At 49.4% G+C, this 23,961-nt stretch overlaps 1 protein-coding gene across 1 annotated transcript in view; it reads right to left on the reverse strand.

Annotated features, from left to right (window-relative positions):
* The window catches only part of HYDIN (HYDIN axonemal central pair apparatus protein), a 293,633-nt gene that overhangs the window by 55,049 nt on the left and 214,623 nt on the right, over positions 1-23,961 (reverse strand). The window contains exons 36-52 of the mRNA XM_067546885.1: positions 23,260-23,428; positions 21,558-21,752; positions 19,794-19,964; positions 18,382-18,555; positions 16,866-16,868; positions 15,592-15,827; positions 13,800-13,937; positions 12,842-13,025; positions 10,688-10,829; positions 9,167-9,335; positions 7,569-8,231; positions 6,212-6,427; positions 4,854-5,047; positions 4,083-4,265; positions 2,517-2,636; positions 281-440; positions 7-179 (exon numbers count right to left, since the gene is read on the reverse strand). Of these exons, the coding sequence (XP_067402986.1) occupies positions 7-179; positions 281-440; positions 2,517-2,636; positions 4,083-4,265; positions 4,854-5,047; positions 6,212-6,427; positions 7,569-8,231; positions 9,167-9,335; positions 10,688-10,829; positions 12,842-13,025; positions 13,800-13,937; positions 15,592-15,827; positions 16,866-16,868; positions 18,382-18,555; positions 19,794-19,964; positions 21,558-21,752; positions 23,260-23,428 (3,290 nt within the window). The remainder of the gene's footprint in view (positions 1-6; positions 180-280; positions 441-2,516; positions 2,637-4,082; positions 4,266-4,853; positions 5,048-6,211; positions 6,428-7,568; positions 8,232-9,166; positions 9,336-10,687; positions 10,830-12,841; positions 13,026-13,799; positions 13,938-15,591; positions 15,828-16,865; positions 16,869-18,381; positions 18,556-19,793; positions 19,965-21,557; positions 21,753-23,259; positions 23,429-23,961) is intronic.

Consider the following 23,961-nt stretch of genomic DNA (forward strand, 5'->3'; position numbering starts at 1 on the left):
CCCCACCTGTGCAGCAGCAGCTTCTCGAAATGCAGCTGCTTGCGGTCGAGCTCCAGCTCGGGTCGCACCCCTTGGCAGCAGATTCGGAAGACCACTGGCTCTGGATTCTCTTTAATGCAGCAGACGATGCTGTCCTCAAATATGCCAGGTGCGGTGGGGTATGCCCATATGCTCAGCTCCTGGAACAGCACCACAAAGAGAAGGAGAGAACAGGACATTCATTGAGAGGGGAAAACGGCTCCCAAATCTCTTGAGACTGTGGTACCTGTTTGTCTCCTACCTGCTTCTCATTGGGTTTGAGTGTCATGGTGGGAGGATCCAAGAGGTATGTGTTTGCCTTGATGTCATGCTGGAAGCAGAAAAACACCTCTGCTTCCAAAGGGGATACATTGAATATGGTTATCTTCTCGGAGTTGTTGGGATATCGGAGGGCCTTGTATCTGCAAATGAAATGAGAGAGGCTCCATAGAAGAGATAGCAGGCCAGAGAAACTGTTACACCTTCATCCTTTCTTATTCCACGTGTACAGCACCTCCTTTTATGCATCTATGCATGCACTTTGTCCCATTAACACGAGGCTATTTTAAAAACAGCCTTTCAAAATATCCCCATCACAAACATCATTGACATAACAAGCATTATAAAAGTGAGGGTTACTTACCTGTAACCGAGTGCTATGAGTGACCTCTGGGGAATCACGCTACTGAGACTAATTGATCCTCGAAGTGCGATTCTGCAGAGGTCATTCAAAGGAGAAGCAGCTATTTTAAAGGTGAGCTAAAAAGCAAAAATCCATCTGGCTTATGGCTTTTTCTGGTCATTTGTTTTGTTTCTTTATGATTAATAAATAGGGTTTGAGAGGCTATTAAAAATAGTTAACTTTTCTGCTTGGCTTTCACCTTAGGCCTGGTCCACATGACAGCGTGAGGTCGAGGTAAAGCAGCATACAGTAACTTAACTCTGTACGCATCTACACTAACATGCAGCTCCCAATGGTGTGACTCGCCCACTGCACCGACTCAGCCCCACCTCCGTGAAAGGCGCAGCGCTGAGGGCCATGTAGTTCGGTTGATGCAGTGCCAATACAGATTACATCAACTGTTGCTGCCTTTCAGGAGCTGTCCCACAATGCCCCACACTGACAGTGAAATTGGTGCAAGCACTCCTGGTGAGGATGCACACTGCCGACACAATAAGTAGTGTGGATATGCACAAGCAGTTTAGTTACTGTGCTGGCTGTAAATCAACATAATTTAGGTCAGCTTAGTTTTGTAGTGTAGACTTGCCCTTCAAAATACCAGGAAATTTCCTTGTGTTCCCGGATGTTTCCCACCTTCCCTGAAAGGGGTGGGGAAGGAAATGCTGAATCCTGGACAAAGACATTTTTTTCCGCAAAGTGTGAAATAGGCTTTGGTGTTAAATGGTTAAAGAAACATAAGAAAAACAGCACTGCTACTCTGACTAAAAATCCCCTTTTGCTCTCACTTGCTTAGATTTCAATCTCTTGTGATACCAAAACACCACTAGCTCTCCAGTCATCCAGAAAGTTCCCAAGCAGAAAAGAACTGAATTTTTAATGTTTAAAAAGACAACAACACAACATTAATCACTCCCTCCACCTCCAGTAATAGCAATAACTAAAAATCTTTTAGGCCTCCTTTATGTACTGTGTTTTTGCTGATAATCTCTTGTGGTGAGGAAGCACAGCACTGGCAAAAGCAACCAACTGTGCATGTGTTCTACTGATGAAACAAAGTTGGCAGCAGTATGCTAGCAAAAGTAAAACTTTCTAGGGTCGCCATGGCCTAAGGAACAAAAAAAGGCAGAAAGCCAATGTTTATCCTCCTGCAGATCTCCTTTCAAAAAAACAAAACCCAAACAACCAACACTGTGGACCAAATCCTGAAATGCTTACTAATCAGATTGTTAATAATTACCAATAATCTATATATATTGTAATAAAACCTAGCTCTTATATAGCACTTTTTCTCAATAGATCTCAAAGTGCTTTACTAAGGATGTCAGTGTCATTATCCCCATTACACTGATGTGGAAACTGAGGCACAGAGAGGGGAGGTGATTTGCCCATGGCCCCTCAGCAAAGCAGTGGCAGAGCCAGGATTAGAACCCTAGTCTCTGAGATCCCATCCAGAGGGTTAGCCACTAGGTCACATTGCCTCCCCCCATGCCCTCACTGGAGTCCTGGGAGCTTTGCCTGAGTTAGGAACTGAGCAAGGATTTGGCCCATGGCCAGGAATCTCTCATTATCAAGACATGTGCACGTCTTGGTGAGTAAGCATGACTGTGATCCTTGTCCTCCCTCTTCTTTTCCCAACTCTTCCCTTTGTGTCTATGACCATTGCCACTCTCTGTTAGACTATAACTCGGGGCAGGGCAGTGTCTCTGCTGGTTACCATGCATTGCCTAGCACATTTGGGCCATTCAGAGTAATAAGGCATCATTCATGTCATGAAGCAGTGCTGGGAGACTAGACTCTTGTTCCTTTTTGTCAGTACCTGTCTCTCGACTTTCCACACAGCAATGGACCGAAGTGGAACACCCCTGAGCTCATCACGTAGTGTTTGAAGATGATGTCATCAGGCTTCGCACTCTTCCTCCGGTGGGGAAATACCACCCTGTAGCAGAGAAGCAGGTGGATATGAGGAGCTGCAGCAGCTAACAAGTCTCTATCTAGATTTGGTTGGAAAAATTCTGGTGCAACAGTCTTTCAATCTGAATTTGCTGGGGCAACGAAATCAAAACGTTGTGTAGTTTCCTGCCAGCTCGCCCACCCAGCCCCTGGGCAGCCCTGGTGTCCACGAGGACTGCCCCAGCGCTGAGTTTTCGTTCTCTGTCACCAAGAATTTGGAGATGTTTGGTTTTCAGTTCAGCCAGAACAAAATCAAACTCTTGAAAATCCTCCCATAAAACGGACTTCCCATCTCAACCCAGCCCCCCAAAGCCCTTCACAGCCTGAGGGACAGCAGATTCAAGATCAGCTCCCTGCACTCAGGAACAAAGAATGACATTAAATGTCAGTACTCTCTCCCTGCTCCCCCCCCCCCCCAGCAAAAGGCCCAGCCTCTTTCCTACTCCAGTTCCCTAATCTCGCCAAGAAGAGGCATCACACTCCTCCCAAACCCCAAATATTTTTACAAACTGACATTTCCTGGAGGTTCGTGCGGAATGTACTCAAGGCCACGGAGCAGGATCTTTACCATGCAAAGGTGACCACAAATCCACCCCTCCTTCCATGCAAGGTTCATCCATTCCTGTACAGTAAAAGGTTTCTGTTCCCTGGCCCTGTGCCCTAAGTATTCAGTGTAAAGAGTGGTGCAGGTTGGATTAAACAGGCGACCAGTTACTATATGGTTGCTCCCTGAGAGCATGGTTAAAAGATGAGTGTAGGAAGGAGCTAGAAAAGAAGGATGGTTAGAGCAGTGGTTACACTAACCTAGGACCTCAGAAACCTGGGTTCAACTCTAGGCTCTGCCCCAGACTTCCTACATGACCCTGGGCATGTCCCTTTGCCTTTCAATGCCACAGTTTCCCCATGTGAAAAATGGGAAAATAACACCACCCTACTTCACAAGAATATTGTGAGGTTAGATACATCAAAGACTGTGAGGTGCTCAGACAGGGGTCCTGGAACTATTGTACAGTGGGGTGCTGCTGACGGAAACCATGTATTTGCTGTTTGTTGTTACTACTTCAGGTCAAGGGGTGCAGCAGATACTGGGGGGCCGCATAAGTATCCACTTGTGTTTCCCTGCCCAAATTAAAACCCTAAACAGTTCAAGCTGCAGCCCAGTAACAGGGACGTGTTGGGTCTCATCTACTCTCAATCTTTAGCCTTGTTGTAACCAGCTTCCCCCAGCTCAGTTACTCTCAGACTCCCCTACCTGCACCACTCGCCGACATGCCAGGGAGATCAATGCCGAGGAGCTGGAGCACAATGTAAATTAAAGCTGGATGACCTCTCCACGAGTGGGGAAGGCTGACAGGAACTCAGGCTTCCTCTAGCCCTCAGACAATCTGTTCAGGGACGCAGCCCAGCAGCATCCAGGCATGCAGGTACTTACCTGGGGTCCTGGCTGATGGTAGGGTAAGTGCAGGTGCCTCTGCAGTAAAGCTGGTACTGCCGGCGCGTGCCCAGGATCTCAAAGTTCAGGGTCTGATCAAATTGCCCCGCCATGGTGGAGGAGAAGTGTATCTTCATGACAACGTCTCCGTTAGCAGGCACCATCCAGCGGAAGCTGCTCAGCCTGGCAGGGAGAGAGAACACTTCATGTGCCAGGGAGAGACACAGAAAGCCGGGGCAACTTGTAGAACACAAAAATCCAGGATCCCTGCCAGATTGGCTGCTGGGTCAGGGCCTGGCCCGCAGCAGGAATGAGGACATGCAAGTGTCAGAGCAGAACACACCACCGTCTCTGGGACTGCAGTACTGGATTCCTCCCATGCTCTCTACATGCAGCATCCCGCAGGCTGCTGCCTTGCTCAGTGCCATTTGCCAAAGGGAGCCTATTATACTAGTTCTCTGACAACTGCTTCTTTGCTTCTGAGAGAAATTCAAGGGGTTCCCTTTTAATACTGATCCGTGTGTCTGGATTGCGGCTGCCTGAGAGGTTACCTCTTCCCATGACCCACTGGAGGCAGGGCATTCTCAGCAGAGAGCCCTCAGGACTGTACATAGCATTTGCTTTCACAGCCAGTCCGATGGTCTGAATGGCCTGCTGGGACCCCTGCGAATTCCAGAGGCAGAAGGAACATCACCGTCCTCCAGTCTCTAGGGCTCGTACTAACCCAGCTCCCTGCTAGGATGCATCAAGCTAAGCTGCTTGGTAGCTCACCTGAGGATCTTTTCTTGGGACTGTTCCCCAATCAGGTTGCTTTGGTCCAGGTCTGACAGCGGTGTCAATGCTCCGGGGGCTGGCCCCTGAAGCCCCTTCTTGCGGCCTGTGCTGCGCTTATCCTTCTGAGCCTCGCGGCTGGGCTCTACTTTGTCCTTTTTCAGTCTGCTTTTGGTCGGAGTGATCTGTTCTTCCTGCAACCCAGTGCCAGGGCAGGAAAAGACAGTCAGAAATGGCCCAGGAGCCCCCAAAGGAGAGGCAGCAAAGTACTCTACCAAAGCACAACAGTGCCTAGCCAAGAGCAATGGCACTGAGATGAAAGAAAAGCTGAGAACAGAGGCAGGGGTCTTATTAGCGCCCAGTCATGTTTAAGCAGCAGGACTCGATGGTTAGGGTCATTGTGTGCCTTAGCCTTGTTCCTGAGATAAGGCCTCCAGCTTGTTCAATGGGACAGATAACAAGTAATAAGCATCCACCCTACACCTGATTAATGGCTTCTTTCTGCCTAGGATTTAGATCCTTTGTTGTTTGGTTTTTTCATTTCACAAAGGAAATCTCTCCTTGTGAAATTCCTCTAAAATTTTTACCACGAGAATGGGGTTGTTTAGTTTGTTTGTTACTTTTCATGCTCTGTAATCTTCTTTCAATTTTCTTCCCCTAACATCTCTTCCCTCTCTTTGCTGACTGACATTGATTTTCCCTCTGTGCTTTGAACAGAGCTGAAATGAAAATAATTCTTTATATAAAGGGGAATTGGAAAGATGTTTTTTTAATTCAACTAAGGCCCAAGCTCAGGTTCACAAGACAGCACTAACCCTCTAGCAAGGGAGCTGTGGTTCTTTACAAGTCAGCAATGTCAGAGGCGGGGCTGTAGGAAACAGCTTGGATAACATTTTCACAAACATGCACTTCCAACTGTGCATCTAGTCTGTATGCACAATTACCACGATCATGCTAGGGATCATGAAAACTGCCTGTGTAACTGACCAGTTGGAAATGCCATGGGTCAGCTGTGTGTGTAGTCATGGTAACAGTGTGTGCAAATCAGGTGCCATGCACTCACATCTTTCAGAAAATGTAGGCCTTAAGGGTTATTATTATTATTTATTATTTGCATTGCCACAACATGTAGGACCCCAGTCCTGGAGCAGGACTCCATTGTGCAAGGCACTGTACAAACACAGAGTAGGCCTAAGGATTGGTGTCAGTCCAAATGTTCCTAGACACAGGAACATGTCATTTCTCCACTGCTAATTTCATTTTATGGTCAGATCTTGCAGCTCAGCAGACCCATCATTCCTATCACCGCACGACCTTCTGCAAAAGAAAGCAAATCAACACTGCCACTTGGCCTGTACCTTCACAAGGGGGAGAGCAACAGTAGTATCTGCACTGCCCTCTGCATCCTTCCTTTCCTCATCCATATTCGTATCTTCTGGCACAACGAAGGTGAAGTGCTTGAGGGCGTCTCCTGCAACATGAGCCATCCGCTTCTCTGGATAGTGGATCACGGAGAAAAAGGCAGTCGGAGGAATGGGTGGTCCAGAGGGACCGAGCCCCAAGCCATCCAGGATCTAAGTCATGAGAGAAACCCTTTCATTAAAGCATCATTCATCATTAACCTCATACTCTTACCTCTCTGAGGAATGCAGCAATAGGCTTGTCTATACTACAGTGTTAGCTCGACATAAGGCAGCTTACCTTGACCTAACTATGTCCACACTATGTCTAACAGTGGCCACACTACAGCCTTGCTCTCGCTGATGTAAGTGCCCTGCCACACCGGCATAATAACTTCATCTCCAAAAGAGGTGCCGGGCTTATGTCGATTAGCTATGGTGAGGCAGTGTCCCTGTAGAAACTTCCATAGGCTGTTGTCTGTCTTGTCAATTTCACAGCAGAAGCTAGAGCCCAGCTGCCCCCGCCCAGATCCCCTGGAGAGCTGGGCAGCTGGACCCCACTCCGGCTGGCAGCTGGGGTAAGAAGCCCAGGCGGCTCCCCAGCTGGGAACATTGGCTGTCTTGGCAATTTTGTGGCTCAGTGATGGAACTGTGAAATTCAGCTGGGAGTGGGTGGAGTGGGCAAGGGGAGAAGCCTCTCCGGTGAGGAACAGGGAGGTGAGATGTCCCAGGCAGCTTCCCCCCACTCCTGGCAGGGAATGTGGAGGCGAAAAACCCCAGGCGGCTTCCTCCCCACTTCCGGCAGGGAACAGGGAAGCAAGAAGCCCTGGCGTCTCTTCTCCGCTCTCAGTTCCCCACACTGCCCCTCTTAGGTCAGTGGAAGCACTTCTAGTGAGGATGTGCAAGAAGGGTCATGTGGACATGAACCACTGCGGTGGCTGTAAGTCGACCTACATTTCTAGTGTAGACACATCCTGTGAGTGCTTCACAAGCACACAGCACTTAACCTTTAACAACAGTGAGCATCCTCACCCAAAGTTTACAGGGGGGAACCAAGGCAGAACGAGGTTATATGATGTGCACAATCCTCATTAGGCCCAATCTGGCGAGGAGCTGAGCTCCTCAATTCCCAGCACTCAGCACCTCTCAGGCAGTGCTTACAACTTCGTAAAACCGCACAGCTGCAGAGCCTGGGGTCAATGTGTGAAACAAACACCCATGCGTTAGAGCTGTGCCATCGTGAGCCCTAGATTGGGAGAGTGCTCCAGAGCCAGCAGCATGTGTTCTTTCCCACCCTGTGAGACAGTGGCTTTACCTGCTCTACTGCTGGTAGCTTTCCACTCTCAATTATCCTCTTCCCACTGGAGTCCTCTGAGCTCAGTACTTGGAAGTGCAAGCATGGCACCCCCACGTCCTGGTCTTTGTCTGCTGCCTCTGCCCCTTCTCCCTCCAGCCCAGACACCTTGGAGTCCTCCAGTGCCTTTAGCTTTTCCAGGCGCTCCTTCTCAGCTCTCTCCTTTTCCAGCCGTTCTCTCTCAGCTCTCTCCTTCTCCAGTCTTTCCTGACGCTCCCTCTCCCTGTCTTTCCGGCCCTTTCGGCCAGACGGAGCCTGACGCTGATCTTCTGCTTCATGCTGGGTCTCCTCAAGGCCTGGCGGTGGCAGTTGGATACCCTGCACCCGGTCCCAGAGTGACAAAATCTGGACAATTTCCTTCTGTGCAGCCTCATAGATTTTAAACCTCTGTGTCAGGTTCTTCTCACTGTCACTTATCACCTCCTTTTCGGTTTCCTCCTGCTCCAGGATCGGGGGTGGCAAGAGCCCTAGAGGGAGGACATCCGGAAGAGTGAGTTTGCTCCGCTTTTTCTTGTCTTCCTTGTCACATGCCACAGAATCTGGACGCTCTCTGACGGACACTTTCCTCTCCACTCCTTCATTCAGCCTGAGGTCCGATCTATTGACGGTGGAGATACTAGCACCCTGTAGGGGCAGGGTGATGGGAAAGGAAGGAACGTGGTTAAGTACTAACTCATAGCTTGTACGATTATTATTTGTATTATCGTAGCATCTAGGAGCCATAGGCATGGACTAGGACTTCATTGTGCCAGGTGCTGTACATACACAGAACAAAAAGATGGTCCCTGCCTCAAAGAGTTTCCAATCTAGCTTATTTGATGCAGAACCTCCCCACAACCAGTGTGCAAGGGCAAGCTCATGATGTTATCCTCAGCGTCTCTTAATGGGAAGACTACTGCTTTCTCCTGGGTCCGAGTTCGAGATGCCAGCAACGAGGGTAGTGGTTTGGACAAGCCCAGGTTTCTGATAAAATTACCCTCTCCTCCAGGAGACTTCACAGAAGTCAATGGGAAGTGTGTGTGCCAAGAACCTCTGACAATTAGGCCCTAGTGAATGATAGACCTGGCAGCATACCCTGAAGATAAAGTGATTCAATCCCTGTCAGACCATGGGGCGGGGTTTAACACATCCCAGAGCCTGTCCAGTGCTTCCCGCCCAAAGCTGTAGGACTCTTTGGCTTGTCACGAAGAGCAGATCAGATGTCACGAGGCAAAATGAGCAGGGAGGCCAACTCCAACATGCCAGGCGTGAAAACCATATGCAGCTTTCTAGGTCAAAACCAACCTGTGGAATTACACCTAGAAATGAACTGGAAGCCAACGTGGTCTGTAGAGAATGGGTGCCCTATACTTCAGCTGGGAAACTGAGTGAGCACAGTGCTGTGCATGAGCTGAAGTTTCCCAATTGCCTTCAAGAAAAAGACCCATGTAATATATTCATTACTGGCTACTGATTCCTTAGCCTAGCAAATGACGTGTGACTGAACCTCCAGACAGGGTCAGTCAGAGGATAAGGTCCATGAGGCAGAGTTAAACATCTTTATTAGCGTAACCACATACCTGTTTGCCTCCCAGCTGGCTTCTCTTTCCCAAGGCCTCATCTTTTTCTTTTCCAGAATCCCTCTTCCACCGCTTGGTCTTCTTCCTCATCTCTTCTTCCTCTCGCAAACGCTCCAGTTCCTGCTGGTGCCTCTTTTCCTCAAGCTCTCGGGTCAACTTCTCCAGCTCCCTTCAGCAAACCAGACAGAAAACAAACTCATCAGAAACTCTCAGCTCGGCAACAGCCCTGGGAAATCTATGCTCTTCACAATACCAATCTGGTTTTGAGGATTGATCCATAGATTCTAAGGCCAGAAGGGACCAGGGGGTCAGCAGAGCTTCTAGGACAATTGATTTGGAAACCCACATAATATAGAAACGAGCTCATGTCAATTTAAAAACAAACACATTTTCTTCTTTTTGGGGAAACAAAATTTGGCCTTGACTTCTTCTTTCGTATGGTAGCAACGATTACAAATTTCTATCTAGGTTTGATGACCAGCATGTCACTGTAGCAGTGAATGTTCTTCAGGCCCCCAGAGAAAGAACAAAAGGGAAACTCAGAAACTTGCATGCAGGTATTTTGCCTGTTGGCTCGACTGAGAAAAGCACTCAAGTATATGCTAACTTTAAGTGTATTCGTAAGTCCTACTGACTTCAGTGGGGCGTTAATACATGCCTAAAGATAAGTAAATGCATAAGAGCCCGTACTGAATAAGGTTGATTCTCTGAATCAGAACCTAATTCTCTATCTCCCATCTCTTTGGCTACAGTTAATTTTTATGGCTAGTGCTTCTATCCATATTAAGTCAATAAGAGTGGCACTATACAAATAGCATTGTAACAAGTTTTCTGTTGTGAAAATAACATCTAAATTGAGCCAATGTAGGTCATATGTGATTTTTAGGGAATAGAAGGAGCTCTCTGTGTCTCTAGAAAAGTTACAGGTGAATTTTCAACATCCTTAATTTGGGATTGTTAAAGCATAATAATACCTAGCTGTATACAGCACCTTTTACCAGCAGGTCTCAAAGTGCTTTACACAGGAAGGTCAGTATCGTTATCTCCATTTCACAGAGGGGGAAACTGAGGCACAGAGCAGGGAAATCACTTGACCAACATCACCCTGCAGGCCAGAGCCAGGTCTCCAAAATCCCAGCCCAGTGCACTATGCACTCAGCCACAATGGGCAAAAGAAGGCAAGTCGTTTGGTCCTTACTAGTCTCCTACTATGTGAGAGCAAAGGCTCCATCACTCACTCTTGTGAGCGGTTCCTCCCACATCCTGAACCAAGGAGGAGAATCAGAACATCCAGCTGTTTCTTCTGAGGTATACTCTGCCCCCATCCCACTCCCCTGCTCAGATCTGTGACTCCCTGTTGGATAAAAGCAGACAAACCACCTGACAAGCGGTAGTGCCTGTGCATGGCGCAGGGCACGGATAATGGAAAGGAAACCACAGACATGCACCTAAGTGTCTCCTGTGGAGGGCAGAGCAGGGAAGGAGCACTCCCAGGCAGCTGTCCAGGGACAGTTCACACACCTCTTTTTCCGCTCCCGTAGCGCTTGGAGCAGCTCATTATCAAAGTGAATTTTCTGCTCCTCAGTGAGAGCGTCGTATTCTTCCTCATCCATCTCCTGGAGACGAGCCTTCTCCCTCGCAACAGCAGCTTTCTCTTCCTGTTCTGGGACACATGCAGGCCAAACAGAGAAACACTCCCTGGCCACAATCAGAGCTCAGCGGTCAGACCAGGTCTTCCTCTCAAGGGCAGCTTGCACTGCGTCCCAGGCCATGCAGGGTGTGTCCCTGCTCCAATTAGCAGCTCCTGAGTTAGGTGCCATGTGTGTCTGTGTGAGGGGGGCTACATCTACACTGCAGTGTAAGCCCAGAACTCGAACTCAGAGAGCTCTGTCCGTAGACAAATCGTGCTAAACCAGGGCTCAGACCCAGGCTTCCAGGACCCCACGGGTGTGGAGCGTCCAAGCCTGAGTCAAGCCAGGACCCAGGGTTCAAGCCCGACTGCTTTGGGATGTAGACTCAGCCCGACCAGATTCATTCTCTGGGAATCTGCCAAAAGTGTTCCACAGCCCCACAGGCCGACTTTCTCTGTCCTCTGGACAGTCAAGTTTTCCCACACTGCACCACGAGCAAAGGACCAGAGACAGCGACCACCTTATGGGGGGTCGCTAAGAAGTCTGCGATATGGGTGGTTGGACACGGGCCCGCATAATGCAGTGTAGGTGCTGGAGCCCCAGTTGGGACCCAGGGTTCAACAATTCCTAACCTGAGATTACAAACGAGTGTAGTAACTCAAGCCCTAGGTTAACAAACCCTGGGTCTGCTAACTCAAGCTCTGCTAAGCCTGGAATTACACTGCAGTGCAGACAGACCCTGTGAGCCCTACAGCACCGGCCCTACTGTATTTTGTGCATTGTGCAGCTGAATCCCAGGGCAACCTTGGCTCTAAGGTACAGGAGCTAAGGCAGGGAGGGGAGGAGGTTTTATCCATAAACTGGTGCAAATGGGATATCCCAGGACATACAGGAACCCAAATAAGCCACAGGAGAGTCAGGCCTACCTGATGATCCTTAGACAAGCTGCATACGGCTAGAGCTTAGATTCATCCAGACACCTGGACTGTGCAAATCTTTTCCATGAGAATTTCTCTTCCCCTTTCCAACTGCCAGTGCCCCCAGCACACTAGGGGGCTCTGAATATTCGCCTCCCAAAACAGCTCCCCAGCTAGGCCTTGCAGCCCTTTGGTTCCTGGAAGCCAATCTACCTACACCCTGTTTCCCTGCCATCCTCTCAGCCAGTGACTGCACAGCACCTGCCGCCAGCTGTCAGAGCAGCTTCCCCTGGCAACGCCAAATCTTATCTTTCAAAGCTGTATCCCTTCCATGTCTCTGGCCAAGGGCTATTTAAAACCATGTAAGTACAGGCGTGAAAAGCTGCAGTAACTCATGTGAAATGACCAAAAAGGGGGATCCTGGTTGTTAGCTGTGTTATCTCTTGTTGGTGCCTAGATACTGTGGTGACGGGGACACTAGAAATTAGGGCTGGTTGAAAAATTCCTGTTGAAATTGTTTTTCAGTGGAAAACTGAGTTTAGGATTAACCAAAAAATTGTGAGAAAAATGTCTGCTTTCTGCAGGAAAATTCAATTTTTTGTCAAAAACCCAAATGCCCCAAAATGAAAATGCTTCAGTTTGGATATGCTGCCACAGTGCTTCATGGGAGTTGTAGCTTGGTTACCTTGTGTCCCCATTTCCTTTTATGGGACTGGATCCCAAACTGGACTGCATTTCCTAGCATGCTCCATAACCAAAGATACCCCTGATGCATTGCTTCTCCTTTCCAAAAGGAGAGATCATGATGCATCATGGGAGATGAAGTCTGATGGGGACTTTGGCCTATAAAGGAGAATGGGAGCACGGGGTACCTGAGCTACAACTCCCAGAAGGCACCACAGTAACACTTCCACAGTGAAATATTTCGGTATTTGATTTTTCACCAACATTTTCTGTTCATGAAAACAATTTTTTTTGGTCAAAATTTTCTGAGTGGAAAATCCCCCCCCATTCCCTCCCCCCGCCCCCCCCCAGTTTTCTGGCAGCCTCTTTTAGAAATGCCCACAAACACACCAAGACATTAGAGGTGTGTGTGTCTGGGGGTTCCACAGAAGAATTTTTCTTACCTTCCTTCTCTTTCTTGGCCTTCTCCCTAGCCTTCATGGCAGCATAATCCTGGAACAGGTTCACCAAGTAGATGTAACGACGGTTGTTGATAGCTTTGAGCAGGCAAAGGAGGGCAGAAGGCATACTGCGGGCAAAGAGGGTCTCTAGTCCATCAAACACCACTCCCCGATAGCAGTCACTCAGCTGTGAATGCGGACCACAAAGGGAATAAACCCATCATCATGGGCACACAGCATTCTCATCAGCAAATAAAACTGCTATCATGTAAAAACATATTGCAGGCATTATTACTGGCTGGTTATCAGAAATGATTTACATTGTTCTTCTGTTGGAGTGCCAATGAACTCTACCAAAATGCAGTACAGAGAATGTCCAAAAGCCCAATGTAATCTGCCTGCAAGGTGGTTTACGAGAGATACACAGGAGCTGGATTCACTCGCTAAACATAGATTACGAGGTGGACCACGTAATTCTATGAAGTAACAAGGACCAGCCAGTGCAGTGCAGGGCACAGAGAAAGGAGAACCAAAGGTGTGGATGTTTTGTGTCCACAGATGTGAGCCCGTTCCTGGGTGTGAGCCTGTTCCCGGGCACGAGCCTGTTACTGGGTGTGAGCATGTTTTAGCCCCAATATCTGGAACAGCATCAGAGACTTCAAGGCCAGAAGGGACCATTCTGATCACCTGCTCTGGCCTCCTGCATAGCACAGGCCAGAGACACTCACCCACTGACTTCTGCATAAAGCTCAATATACCTGGTTGAGCTAGAGCAGATCAACCTGTTTTTTCTTTGCTCTGCATATTTCTCTCTCTCTTTGCCCCTTACTGGTCTTCACATATCATTTAACTTAAACCTCAATGACACCCCATTTCCCCATCCCTTCACACACACACCCTCACTCGACACACCAAGTTTCATGGCCAGCATTTCCTTCTGCCCAGGGAGCACCTGCCATACCTGCATCCTCTCGGAAAGGATCTCCACCAGCAGCTCCTCAGGAAGCACGCAGCTCCTCAGGCCTGACTCTCCCGCCATGCTGGCACTAACGCTGAGTCGCCGCTGAACGGGAGCACTGGGAATTGGGCTGGGAGGAATCTGCAGAAATCACCACCGAAAGAAAACAAAATGCTTCAGAAAAACCCAGACAATTCCTCTGGAGACCACACTCGTAACTTCTGTCCATCACAGCAGCCCCTTTACCCTGCCAGCTAAGGCTGCTGACAAGTGCTAATGGGGCAATTTGTCATAGAAATGTAGGCCTGGAAGGCACCTCAAGAGGTCATCAAGTTCAGCTTGCTATGCCCTGGCAGGACCAAGGAAAATTTAGACTAGCCCTGACAGGTGTTCATCCAACCTACTCTTAAAAATCAGAAGTGATGGGGATTGGCCAACCGCCCTTGGATGCCTGTTCCAAACTTAACTCCCTGAGAGTTGGAAAGTTTGTCCTAATCTGTAACCTAACCTCCCCTGTTGCAGATTAAGCCCATTACTTCTTGTCCCACCTCCAGTGGATACGGAAAATAATTGATCAATGTTCTCTTTATAGCAGCCTTTAACATATTTAAAGACTGTTATCCGATCCCTCCTCAGTCATCTTTGTGGTCTCAATCGACATATTTATTAACCAAAAACACAGGTGCTACTGCCTATGTAGGGCGTCTGTGCCTGGGGCACTGGACTGGGATGCTGGAGACCTGCGCCTAGTCCTGATTTGCTGTGTGACCTTGGGCAAGACAGCTAGAGACAAAATTTCAATAGGGCCCTCTAATTTTGTGTGCTTTGGTTTCTAGGAGCCCAACTCCCAGAGAGTAGCGGCCCTCCAAAGAAGCCCAGTCTACCTTTGCCGGGCTCCATAAGAGGGAATGAGGCATCTGAAGTTCACCTGGGTGTACTTAACTCGCTGAGTAACTGGAGATATGTCTACACAGCAAGCAGCAGTTTCCAGCAGCGACTCTCAGAGCCCAGGTCTACATACTCAGGCTTGCAGGGCTTGATGTCCCCACATCTGTGTTTGGAGCTACTCAGCACTCACTGGGTTCACTGACTTCAGCTGGCGTGGTGGGTGCTCAGGCCTTCGGTGTCCAAAGCTGAGCACCCCAAAATCATGGCAATTGAAATCAGATGCCACACTTGAAAATTTGGGCCTTCCAACTTCTCTGTGCCTTAGTAACCCTCGCTATAAGAGCTGGGCATGACAATGCTGGCACCTCCCTGCAGTAACACAGAGAAGACATGGAACCATATCTGCACCAGCCAAGAATCCAGCGCACATTCAAAACAAAAACGCTTTAGGACTTGTGTACGGTTCAGTGAGGAGCAGATTGCTGGTGCTTAACATGCAACTCACCCCACCACTAAACTCTGGGAGGCTCCGGTAGAGAAGCACTAAATAAGTGATAATATCATCAGCATCCCTAGGCCCTCGCACAGTTTGCAAACACATCTCAGCCCTGATTCACAGCACCAGCGTCATCCCAGCCCCAGGTCTCTCGAGTAGGGGCAGCTAACTTTGCCTAACTCAATAGAGGTTTTATCGCATGAGCTAAGCCCCACGAGAGACTAGAACAAGCCCACCAGCCTTATTTTCACTTGTGAGCACATAGGACAGGCTAAGTTGCCAGAGATGAAAGCCTGCTGCTGTAACCCACTGGGCCAGTGCAGCTCCAAGAGAGGAGTCATAGTTTCTCAGACACTGTTAGAAGAGTGATGGAACAAACTCATCTATTTACTGGTCTGGCCTCGCTTTCACCTGTGATCCTGCTTGATCTGACTGGTGCTGCTGCTTCTGTGCCTGCGACACGTGGCCTTCTGACTTTCCCCGACCTGTTGCTGTGCTGCCCCTGTAGCCCTTGGAGGTGATGGACTGGGGCCCGGTTTTGGTCTCGGAGCTCAGCTGGCTGCCCTCTGAGGTGTGCTTGGCCAAAGCCTCAATGCTCAATCGTGCACTCAGAGCAGTCTGCCCTGCAGAGCCCTCAGACGACTGACCTGCCAGGATGAAAGAGGAGTTCAGCCTCACGGGGAGAAGGGGCAAATCACATCCACGCTGTGGAAGACTGGCTGCAGCAATTAGCGTTCCTCAAACCGCCAGGGCTGGATTCAAGCCTGGGATGAACACACGCTTCTTCATCCAAGTCCCTGGAACTGAGCCTGCGGTACCTTGCCTTTACCTCCCAGCCGCACCAGTCAGTGACACTGACCAGATGCAGTGGGGAGCACGTCACATCCTCCCAAGGGACGTAGCACAGGATGTACGCGCCCTGGGAGCTTGGGAGCTCCAGGGTGGATTAGACCCTTCAGAGTAGGCACAAGCTGGCCATTAGCACCAGGGATTGTAGCTGAGTGCACAGATCTAACATTTCTGCCCATGTTTCTGTCACTGTCAAGGCAAAGTGCAGAAGAGAATGCCTGACTTCTGAGGCCAGAGACTGCCAGCATGCGGATGCTGTGGTGACAGGCAGTTCTAAAAGCCTGTGTCATCAGAGAAATACCAATGTCAAGTAAATAAACGAATGATCCTCTGTCAGACTGTCACCGACTCTGCAGCGAGGCCAGGATTCCACAGTGAGTGGCTCTGTGGTTTATTGTTTGCCAGGGAGGAGGACAGCAGAACAGGAGCTTCTAAATCAATGCCCCTGCCGCTAGCCCCACCTCCATTGAGCCACAAGAATCAGAACCCAGGGTAGCGAGGGGTTAATGTGACTATTTCTTAGAACTAAACCATGCCTCCTCCTGCCCCAAGAAGCAAGGTATGAAGCCCCACATGCCACTCAGTGGCCAAGGAAAGCCCCTGAAAAATGGGTTCGTGCACCCAAAAGTCTTTCACAGCAGCTGGCGCTGCTCAAGCTGTATCTGTACCAAGGGGGAATGCAAGGCTTTGTCCTCCAGGACTGTCAATGCAGCACCTTTGGGCACAAGACCTGTCATGAAAATCATTCCTATTAACCCCTCTAGCCCCGGGGTCTCCTTCTCCCTCCTCTGCTTGGGATTTTAGTCCTCAAAGCAGACCCCGTGAGCATACAACACCAGCTCCAAATTCAAAGCTCAAAAGGTTAAATGATGCAAAATACAGCTGCCAGATATGTGTGTGGAAACCCTCCCCATTGGGCTTCCAGGATAAACTTTGCACTAGAAGCCTGCTAGTGTACGCAGCTCACAAGGTCACATGGAGAAGGGCACAAGACCTAAGAGCAGGCAGCTGCCAGGAGCATTTGCAGAAGCAACTTCTTTGCACAGAACCGTCAAAGTGTGAAATGAATCTATTTGTATTTTAGGCATTATCTCCTGTGTAATGCACTGTATAACTGACCTCGAGGATTATGTTTCATGCACCCCATGCTCATTACATCATTATCTTTGCAAGCCAATCATTTGGGATCTTACTGGGCACTGCACGGGATTTAAACTTCAGCCATGAGATATCATGAAAAGCATTTCTGGACGATCACAGCATGAAGGATAGGCAGCGTGGCTGTTGCCAGCCACGAATTACGGCAATCTCTTACCAACGCACCAGAGTGTTTTACCCCTTGTAGCAAAGTGGTGTGGCCTCCTTCCAAGGCCAACGCCGAGGGGCCAACCCATGCCACCTGGTGGGCAGGCCCAGCTATGGCATCACCCGCCCACCAGAAGTGCAGGGGCGGGACAGGAAGGGGAAGTATAAAAGCAGGACCTTGTAGTTCAATCAAAGGAGAGCTGCTGGAGGAGAAGGATGTCAAGCCTGACCATTGCATCGCTGAGGAGCTCCCAGAGCTGCCTACTGATGGGAACTTTGAGGACCGGCCTGTCCCCTGCGATCTACCAGAGCATCCTGGTTCCTGCAACCTGGAGGAGCTGACTGATACCAGAGCCACTGAGGGCCTGGGCTCATAGACTTCTTGAGGGAATGCCTAGATACAGGCTATCCCCTAGCAGTTTACTGCCCTGCCCTGCTGAGGGCCAGGGTGTAGAGACCTCTGAGGGGCTGTGTAGCCCCCCTCCAAGGCTGATGCCGAGGGTCGACCCTGATTTGTTACACCCCTGCTATGAAAAGGAATACAGCCAGAGCATCACAATGGAATTTAACGCAGCTAAATGTCTAGATACTAGGACACTTGAGACAGAGAGATTTTAAATAGGTAAGAGCCACTTTAGGCTGCAAGTTGGACTTTGCATTACTGGGGATTTTGCACCTCTGAGCCCCCATGTTACTTTGGATTTCAAGGCTAGACACCCATTATTGTCCAGCATTACTGCTATTCAATTAGCGGCAGACAACCAACTGCAAACAGAGAAGATCACTTTATACTCCAGCTTCTACCATCTGTGGAACTCCCCAGGGGATCTCATCCCCGACACATCACACCTCCTTTCACCCATCCCTGAGCTTTCCAAGAGCCCGCATGCGTGCTGGGAAGTCTTCACTGATAATGCACTAGAGGGAGAAAAGGGAGGGAGGGCATGGCAAGGTCGAATTATCAAAATGGTGCTGGGCGTATGCCCCACATTTCTCTGTGCTGCACAGCTGTCCAGCTTTTGTGCTCCTGACGGTCGGAGCCCTTACCAGCTTCCTCTGACTCCCGATGGGTCTGCTCTATGGCGGCCCGGATGCAGAGCTCCCGTGCACGAAGGCCTGCAGAACTGCTCCTGTCAGAGACAGCTTCCAACACCACTGAGTCAATGGACAAGCAGGCAGCGCTATAGTGTTTGGCCAAGGTGACAGCTGCAGTTGTCTTTCCTTTACAGAAAGGAAACAAAAGTCTCTTTGATGACATTCCTGTGTGGTGCCTCTTTATCTAGGCATTGTATGAGCAAATGCTTTGAAATGGCCTTGTGTGGGATTTGTAACCCTGTGAATATCAGAGAGACAGTCACAGGATGCCAGTGACGTGATGGATACTTTGGGTATGGGCATAAATCGAATCTCACTCAAGCTGGTTGTATGAATGGGGATGAATTTGGCCCTCTGACTTCAATGGAGTTACACCAAGGATGAATTTGGCTCAGGGCATCAAACTAACACGTAGTTAAAATGAGCACAAATCCCTCTGATTCCCCCATGCCAAATTCAGCTGGGATGTAAACAGCAGCCTAAGTCACACATCAGAGCCAGGCTGCTAAGAAAACCAGGGATAGTGGTAAAGTGGTGTAACTAGCATCGCTTTGGCACTGAGCAGGCGTGCAAAACTAGTGTAACTTACACGTGAGGGTATGGAAGATGGGAGGAGCTGAAAAAACAACATCCTTTAGAGCATTAGACAAAGTGCCAGAGAGGCTTTATCTTTACAGCCTTCCACTAGCTGCTTTTCTTCTACATGCCTCTCTTTTCCTCCCAGCTAAGCGACACCTGTCTTGCACACCCATGGAATGCCAAATCCGTGCCTCACCATTTACACCTCTCTTCAGATCAGCTGGCACTGAGATGTCTTTCCCCACCAGATGGGGTGTAATTTGTTCTCACCAAGCTAATCCTGACACAAATTGGGGTAAGAGGTATGTTTTGGTTTGTTTATTTAATGGAAAATTCAAAGTGCATGCAAGCATAATCCTCTCCAGTTCCCTTGCCCAGAGATGGGGCCCTTGGAGCTGCCACATCTGCTCCACCGTGGCCTAGTGTCTGCCAAACCGAACTGACTCTTCATGGCTATAGACTTCCTTTCCACTAGAGATATAAAGCCTGATTCTCGTCTCACATCTACTGCGGTAATCAAGACTAAATCCATTGACGCGAATGGAGTCATGCTAATCTAAAATAGGGGTAATTGAGGGGAGATTCTGGCTCATAAGGCCCAACTTCCAATCTCAGACTGGGCTTGTATTATCTCCATCTCAGGCCCAGCTACCACTGGTTTGGATCTTAGTCACTGACCCAGCTCCAGGCCACATGGTGAAGATAATTAGAAAGGACTTCTTGTCTGTAGCAACCGAGATAATTTTTCCACCATCATTCTGGGCGGAGGGGAACAGTCTCGGCACCTGTAAGAGGGGCGCCATGGATTATGATGGCAATGCCTCTGCGGTTCCTGGCTGCGCGCCCTTCAGGAGAGATATCGATGCCAAGGTGGCGTGCGATGGCTCTGGAAACGGGGTTGCTGTCTAGTTCTCCCACAGCCTCGCGGCAGCTGCCATCAATGCTTTGCTGATACCCTGCCACAGAGAAACAAAGGTCAAAGGACTCTTCCAGCTGCCAACAGCCCCATTCCCTGACAGTGCACAAGGTGCTTTGGGAGATTTCTTGCGGAAAGGACAACGGTCAAGTGGGGACCATAAGCATAACCCTAAGGGCCTCAATCCTGCCTTCAGCTAAGTCTGTACAATCCTGTGTGCTCAGACATTCACAGAACATCGACTCTGCTGCAGTGTCCCTGCCACTGGAAGATAAGCGAACAGGGTGACAGAGCGGGGAACGAGCCAGTCTGTCTGCCACAAACACTCAGATGGTTCTCCCTTCTCCGCCACACCCCTGTGCACCTCACTATCCAACAGCACGGTGTGAAACGACATCGCAGTGATTGCCTTGCAGCACCTGCGGGTTTGATCCCAGGGTGTCTGGAGTATAATTAGCAGGCACATTGCAACAGACATTTAATGCAGTCCTAGCATTGGGGATTGAACGTGCGACCAAGCAATTAATCTGCTATGGGAATCAGACTGCTGAGGCCCTACAGGAATCCTCTGTAATTTAATGGTCTCCAGCACAGAGCTGTTTTCCTCTTCTTCAGTGGTTTCTCTTCTGCTCAGTCAAATGGTTAAGAAAACACCATACAGGGAGATTTGACTGTGAGGATTATTTTCTAGTGAATCAACTGGTGTGTTTGCAAGCAATCATTTGCTCCTTTACAGCTCCAGCTTCTTTCCTCATTAACCCACTGCATGCCGTATATCTTGGCTCGTGGCACTGTGAGCAAATGCCGTGCACGTGACCATGACAGAGCTGCCCTGGTTGCAATGCCCTGCACTGCCAAGCAGAAGACCCACACTCAGATCCTGGTGGGGATCTCCATCTCCAGGTGCCCAGAGTTGGCAGTGATGGCGAAGCCAGGCAGTGGCAGGGGAAAGCACCTCCCATGGCTCAGTAGTGACCTTTTTGGTCAACAGAGCAGTGGTGATATGAGGGAGCAGTGCAAGAGTTTCAGACAGCCCTTCAGCGTCAGTGGCAATGTGCAGTGTGAGGAGAAGGAAAGTTAATAACAAGGGAAATGGAGGGATCATGAAAGGTCCAGCTGAGAGTGTGGGGCCCCTGTCTGGGAAAAGGAAAGGGTCCCAGACTATATTACATGGGTGCAAACCCGCAGATTTGCGAAGGTGCACATTTTGCACAACCAGTGAAATGCCCCTGCTCTGCCCACACGATCATGGAGGAGCAAGGGTGTAGTGGGATGGATGTGGTTCTGTGGAGTGAGGGAAAGGCAGGATTTTGGGAGCTTGTTCTGGGGACCCTTCTGTATCTATGCACAGTAGAGCTTGGAGGAGTAAGGCAGAGTCGGCAGGCTGGGGCCAGCAAAACCATTGCCCCACAGGTCCTCTGGCCATCGCTACCTTGGCCCTCCAGCCCGGCAACATGGGCTTGACGTGGAAGGGAGGATTTAAGGCCTGGTGACTATCAGAAGGTGACGGATGTGAGCAGGTTTGGGAGGCCAAGTTCTGCAGTGAAATGACTGAGGGAATACACGAACCCTCTATCTCAGCCATTCCCACCTCGATGGCCAGTGAAACTGCCGGAGGGCTGGGAGTGGTTACCTGGTCCCTGTCCTTTTTCGCCTTCCTCCTCCTCCTCTTCCTCCTGCTCGAATTTAGATTCCACCTTGTGAGAATGGCTTTCATCAAAACCGGAGGTGGAGGGAAAGACGGTGGTTCCAGCAGAGGCAGTGTGCATGGTCCCAGATAGGTTGTGCTTCGCTCTACGCTCAGAGAGAGACGGGTTCTCTTCGTCATCTACTTGGGGGGAAGGAAAGGGAAAAAGAGGAGGGAGGGAGGAGAGACTGAGCACAGGAAGACAAGGCTGACTTGGCTATGCACCGTATGATATTTGTTATTGCTGGATTCAGGCTGTGCCTAAGCCACATGCAACGCACTGCGCCAGGGGGAATTTCAGCTCATGCAGCCTATGGCTTTTCCCCCCAACGGTTCTCTTTGACTCTTGTGTGATTGGTCAATTCAATCACATAAGATGGTTTCTGCCTTAGTAGAGGATGACTGAAACTTTCACATCTGGAGAATAGCTAGTACAAAACGATGAACAGCACATAACAGCCCTTGCAATAGGAATTTTTGGTCAAATATTCATGAGTGATCTAATTAAACAAATGTCTGAGTCTGTGGACATTTTCACTCAAACCCATCAGTTGTCCAAGTATTCACAAGTAATAAATCCCTGGAATAACAGTGAATCAAATCAGGGCTTTTATTTGCAAACATAGTCACACCAAGCTTTTTAAACGACATAGCTCTATTTTTTTTGCATACATTAGCATTTGATTTATTGCCTAGAAAGCTTCACTGTCCAAATATGAAGAGCACATCAGCAAGTAAAATAGCAGCCATGTGTGTAGTGAGTATGCTCAGAAATCAGTGACATCATACGTGCTTCTCAGTCTTTTCTGTTTTTATAATGAATTCCTGTTTATGAGACGAGGGAAATTTGCTGCACATAGAGCGATCAGCCTTTAGCAGAACTGAAAGGCAGTGCTCTGCTCTTTAAGGTGTGATCATAATGGGGAAATATATGAGCTACATTGCTAAAGCCTACTGGTCCGTAACTCGCACGCACTTGCACCGTGTTAAGTGACTCCCTCCCTGTACCTGCACACGGTTCAGGCACGTGTCTCTTGAGAGATGTGTTGTGTCCTGTCATGTTCTAGGAATTATTGTGGGCAGTTCTCTGGCCTGCCTTATATAGGGGCCAAACTAGATGATCACAATGGCCCCTTCTGGCCTTTGAATCGATGATTGAAGGTAACCATGGGTGGGGAGAGCTAGATCTGGGTGGCACGAAAACAATCTATGAAATCCCATCATTCGGGCCCCTCCCTCTGATTCCAGCGCTACACATTAAGGTCCTTGATGTTAGGAGTCTAAGAGCTCGATTCTGCTCTCAATCCATTACACTGGTGTACAATGGGGGAGTGACTCCAGAGGAGACACTCCTGATTTACACTGAGCAGATGGGGCCTCATAGCACTGTAAGTCAGGAGTGACTCATCAGAATCCATGGAGAGTCGCCAGTGCAAATCAGAGCATTTGGGCCCTTATGTACAGTGCTTAGTTTGGGAACTGCTGGGGCCTCCTGTAGAAGGCCAGCTATTACAGTATTGCCATGTGGATCCTGGGATTCCTCCCCCAGCGATTGCACTGCACATACATTTAGCCTTGGGGAAAATCCTAGATGCAGCTAAGGTCAATGAAAATCTAGAACAAGCTTCCCTTTGTTCAGAGTCCTCACCATTATCTTGGTTTATTGTCTCCATCATTTTGGCCTTAGCTTGTTCATCCTGAATCCTCTTCTGTTCTTTGTAATACTCCAGCACCTCCAGAGGCAGCTTCTCCCCTGGGATACGAGGGGGCAGTAGCAGGGTGTTATGGGAATCGTAGCCCTTCAGCATCCGCAAAATCTGTGGCCAAGAAGAAGAGAAGCCACAGGCATAGGACAGGCTTCCAGAAATCCATTCCCTCGTCCCCTCCTTTCACAGGGTGCCTCAAAGAGATCCCAGGAGCTTCTCACAGCCTCTCTTCCTTCTCCTCTCTCCCATAAAGGCCATGTGTTGTGGTGCCACAAACCCCTCTGCAGGCCATCGTGCAGCTCCCTGCGCCTGCCAGACAGGGCTACAGGTAACATTGGAGCTGCTTCCCCTGGCCTGCTAGGGCTGGGCGACAGCCTCCTGCCCACAGCGGGAGATCAAAGTCAACCTGAGGCCTCTGTGCCACCATTCACTTGAGGCCTGCCCCTGGTGTGAGGCCTACGATTCAGAGTGAAAGGTCTCCCACCAGCTCCAAACTCCTCTGCCAGGAAGCTTTGCTGGCACAGGGCAGTGGCCAGGGCAGCGGGCATTTCTCTGGAATAGCACCCAGAGGGAGGGGGTTGTGGAATGAGGGAAAGATACCAGCAGGGAAAATCTGCCATGCCAGCATCACAGCTTCTAGGCCC

The sequence above is a fragment of the Emydura macquarii genome, unplaced genomic scaffold (genome assembly GCF_026122565.2).
Source record: "Emydura macquarii macquarii isolate MOO-44397 ecotype Brisbane River unplaced genomic scaffold, CSIRO-AGI_Emac_v2 contig_1170, whole genome shotgun sequence".
NCBI classification, from domain to species: domain Eukaryota; kingdom Metazoa; phylum Chordata; order Testudines; family Chelidae; genus Emydura; species Emydura macquarii.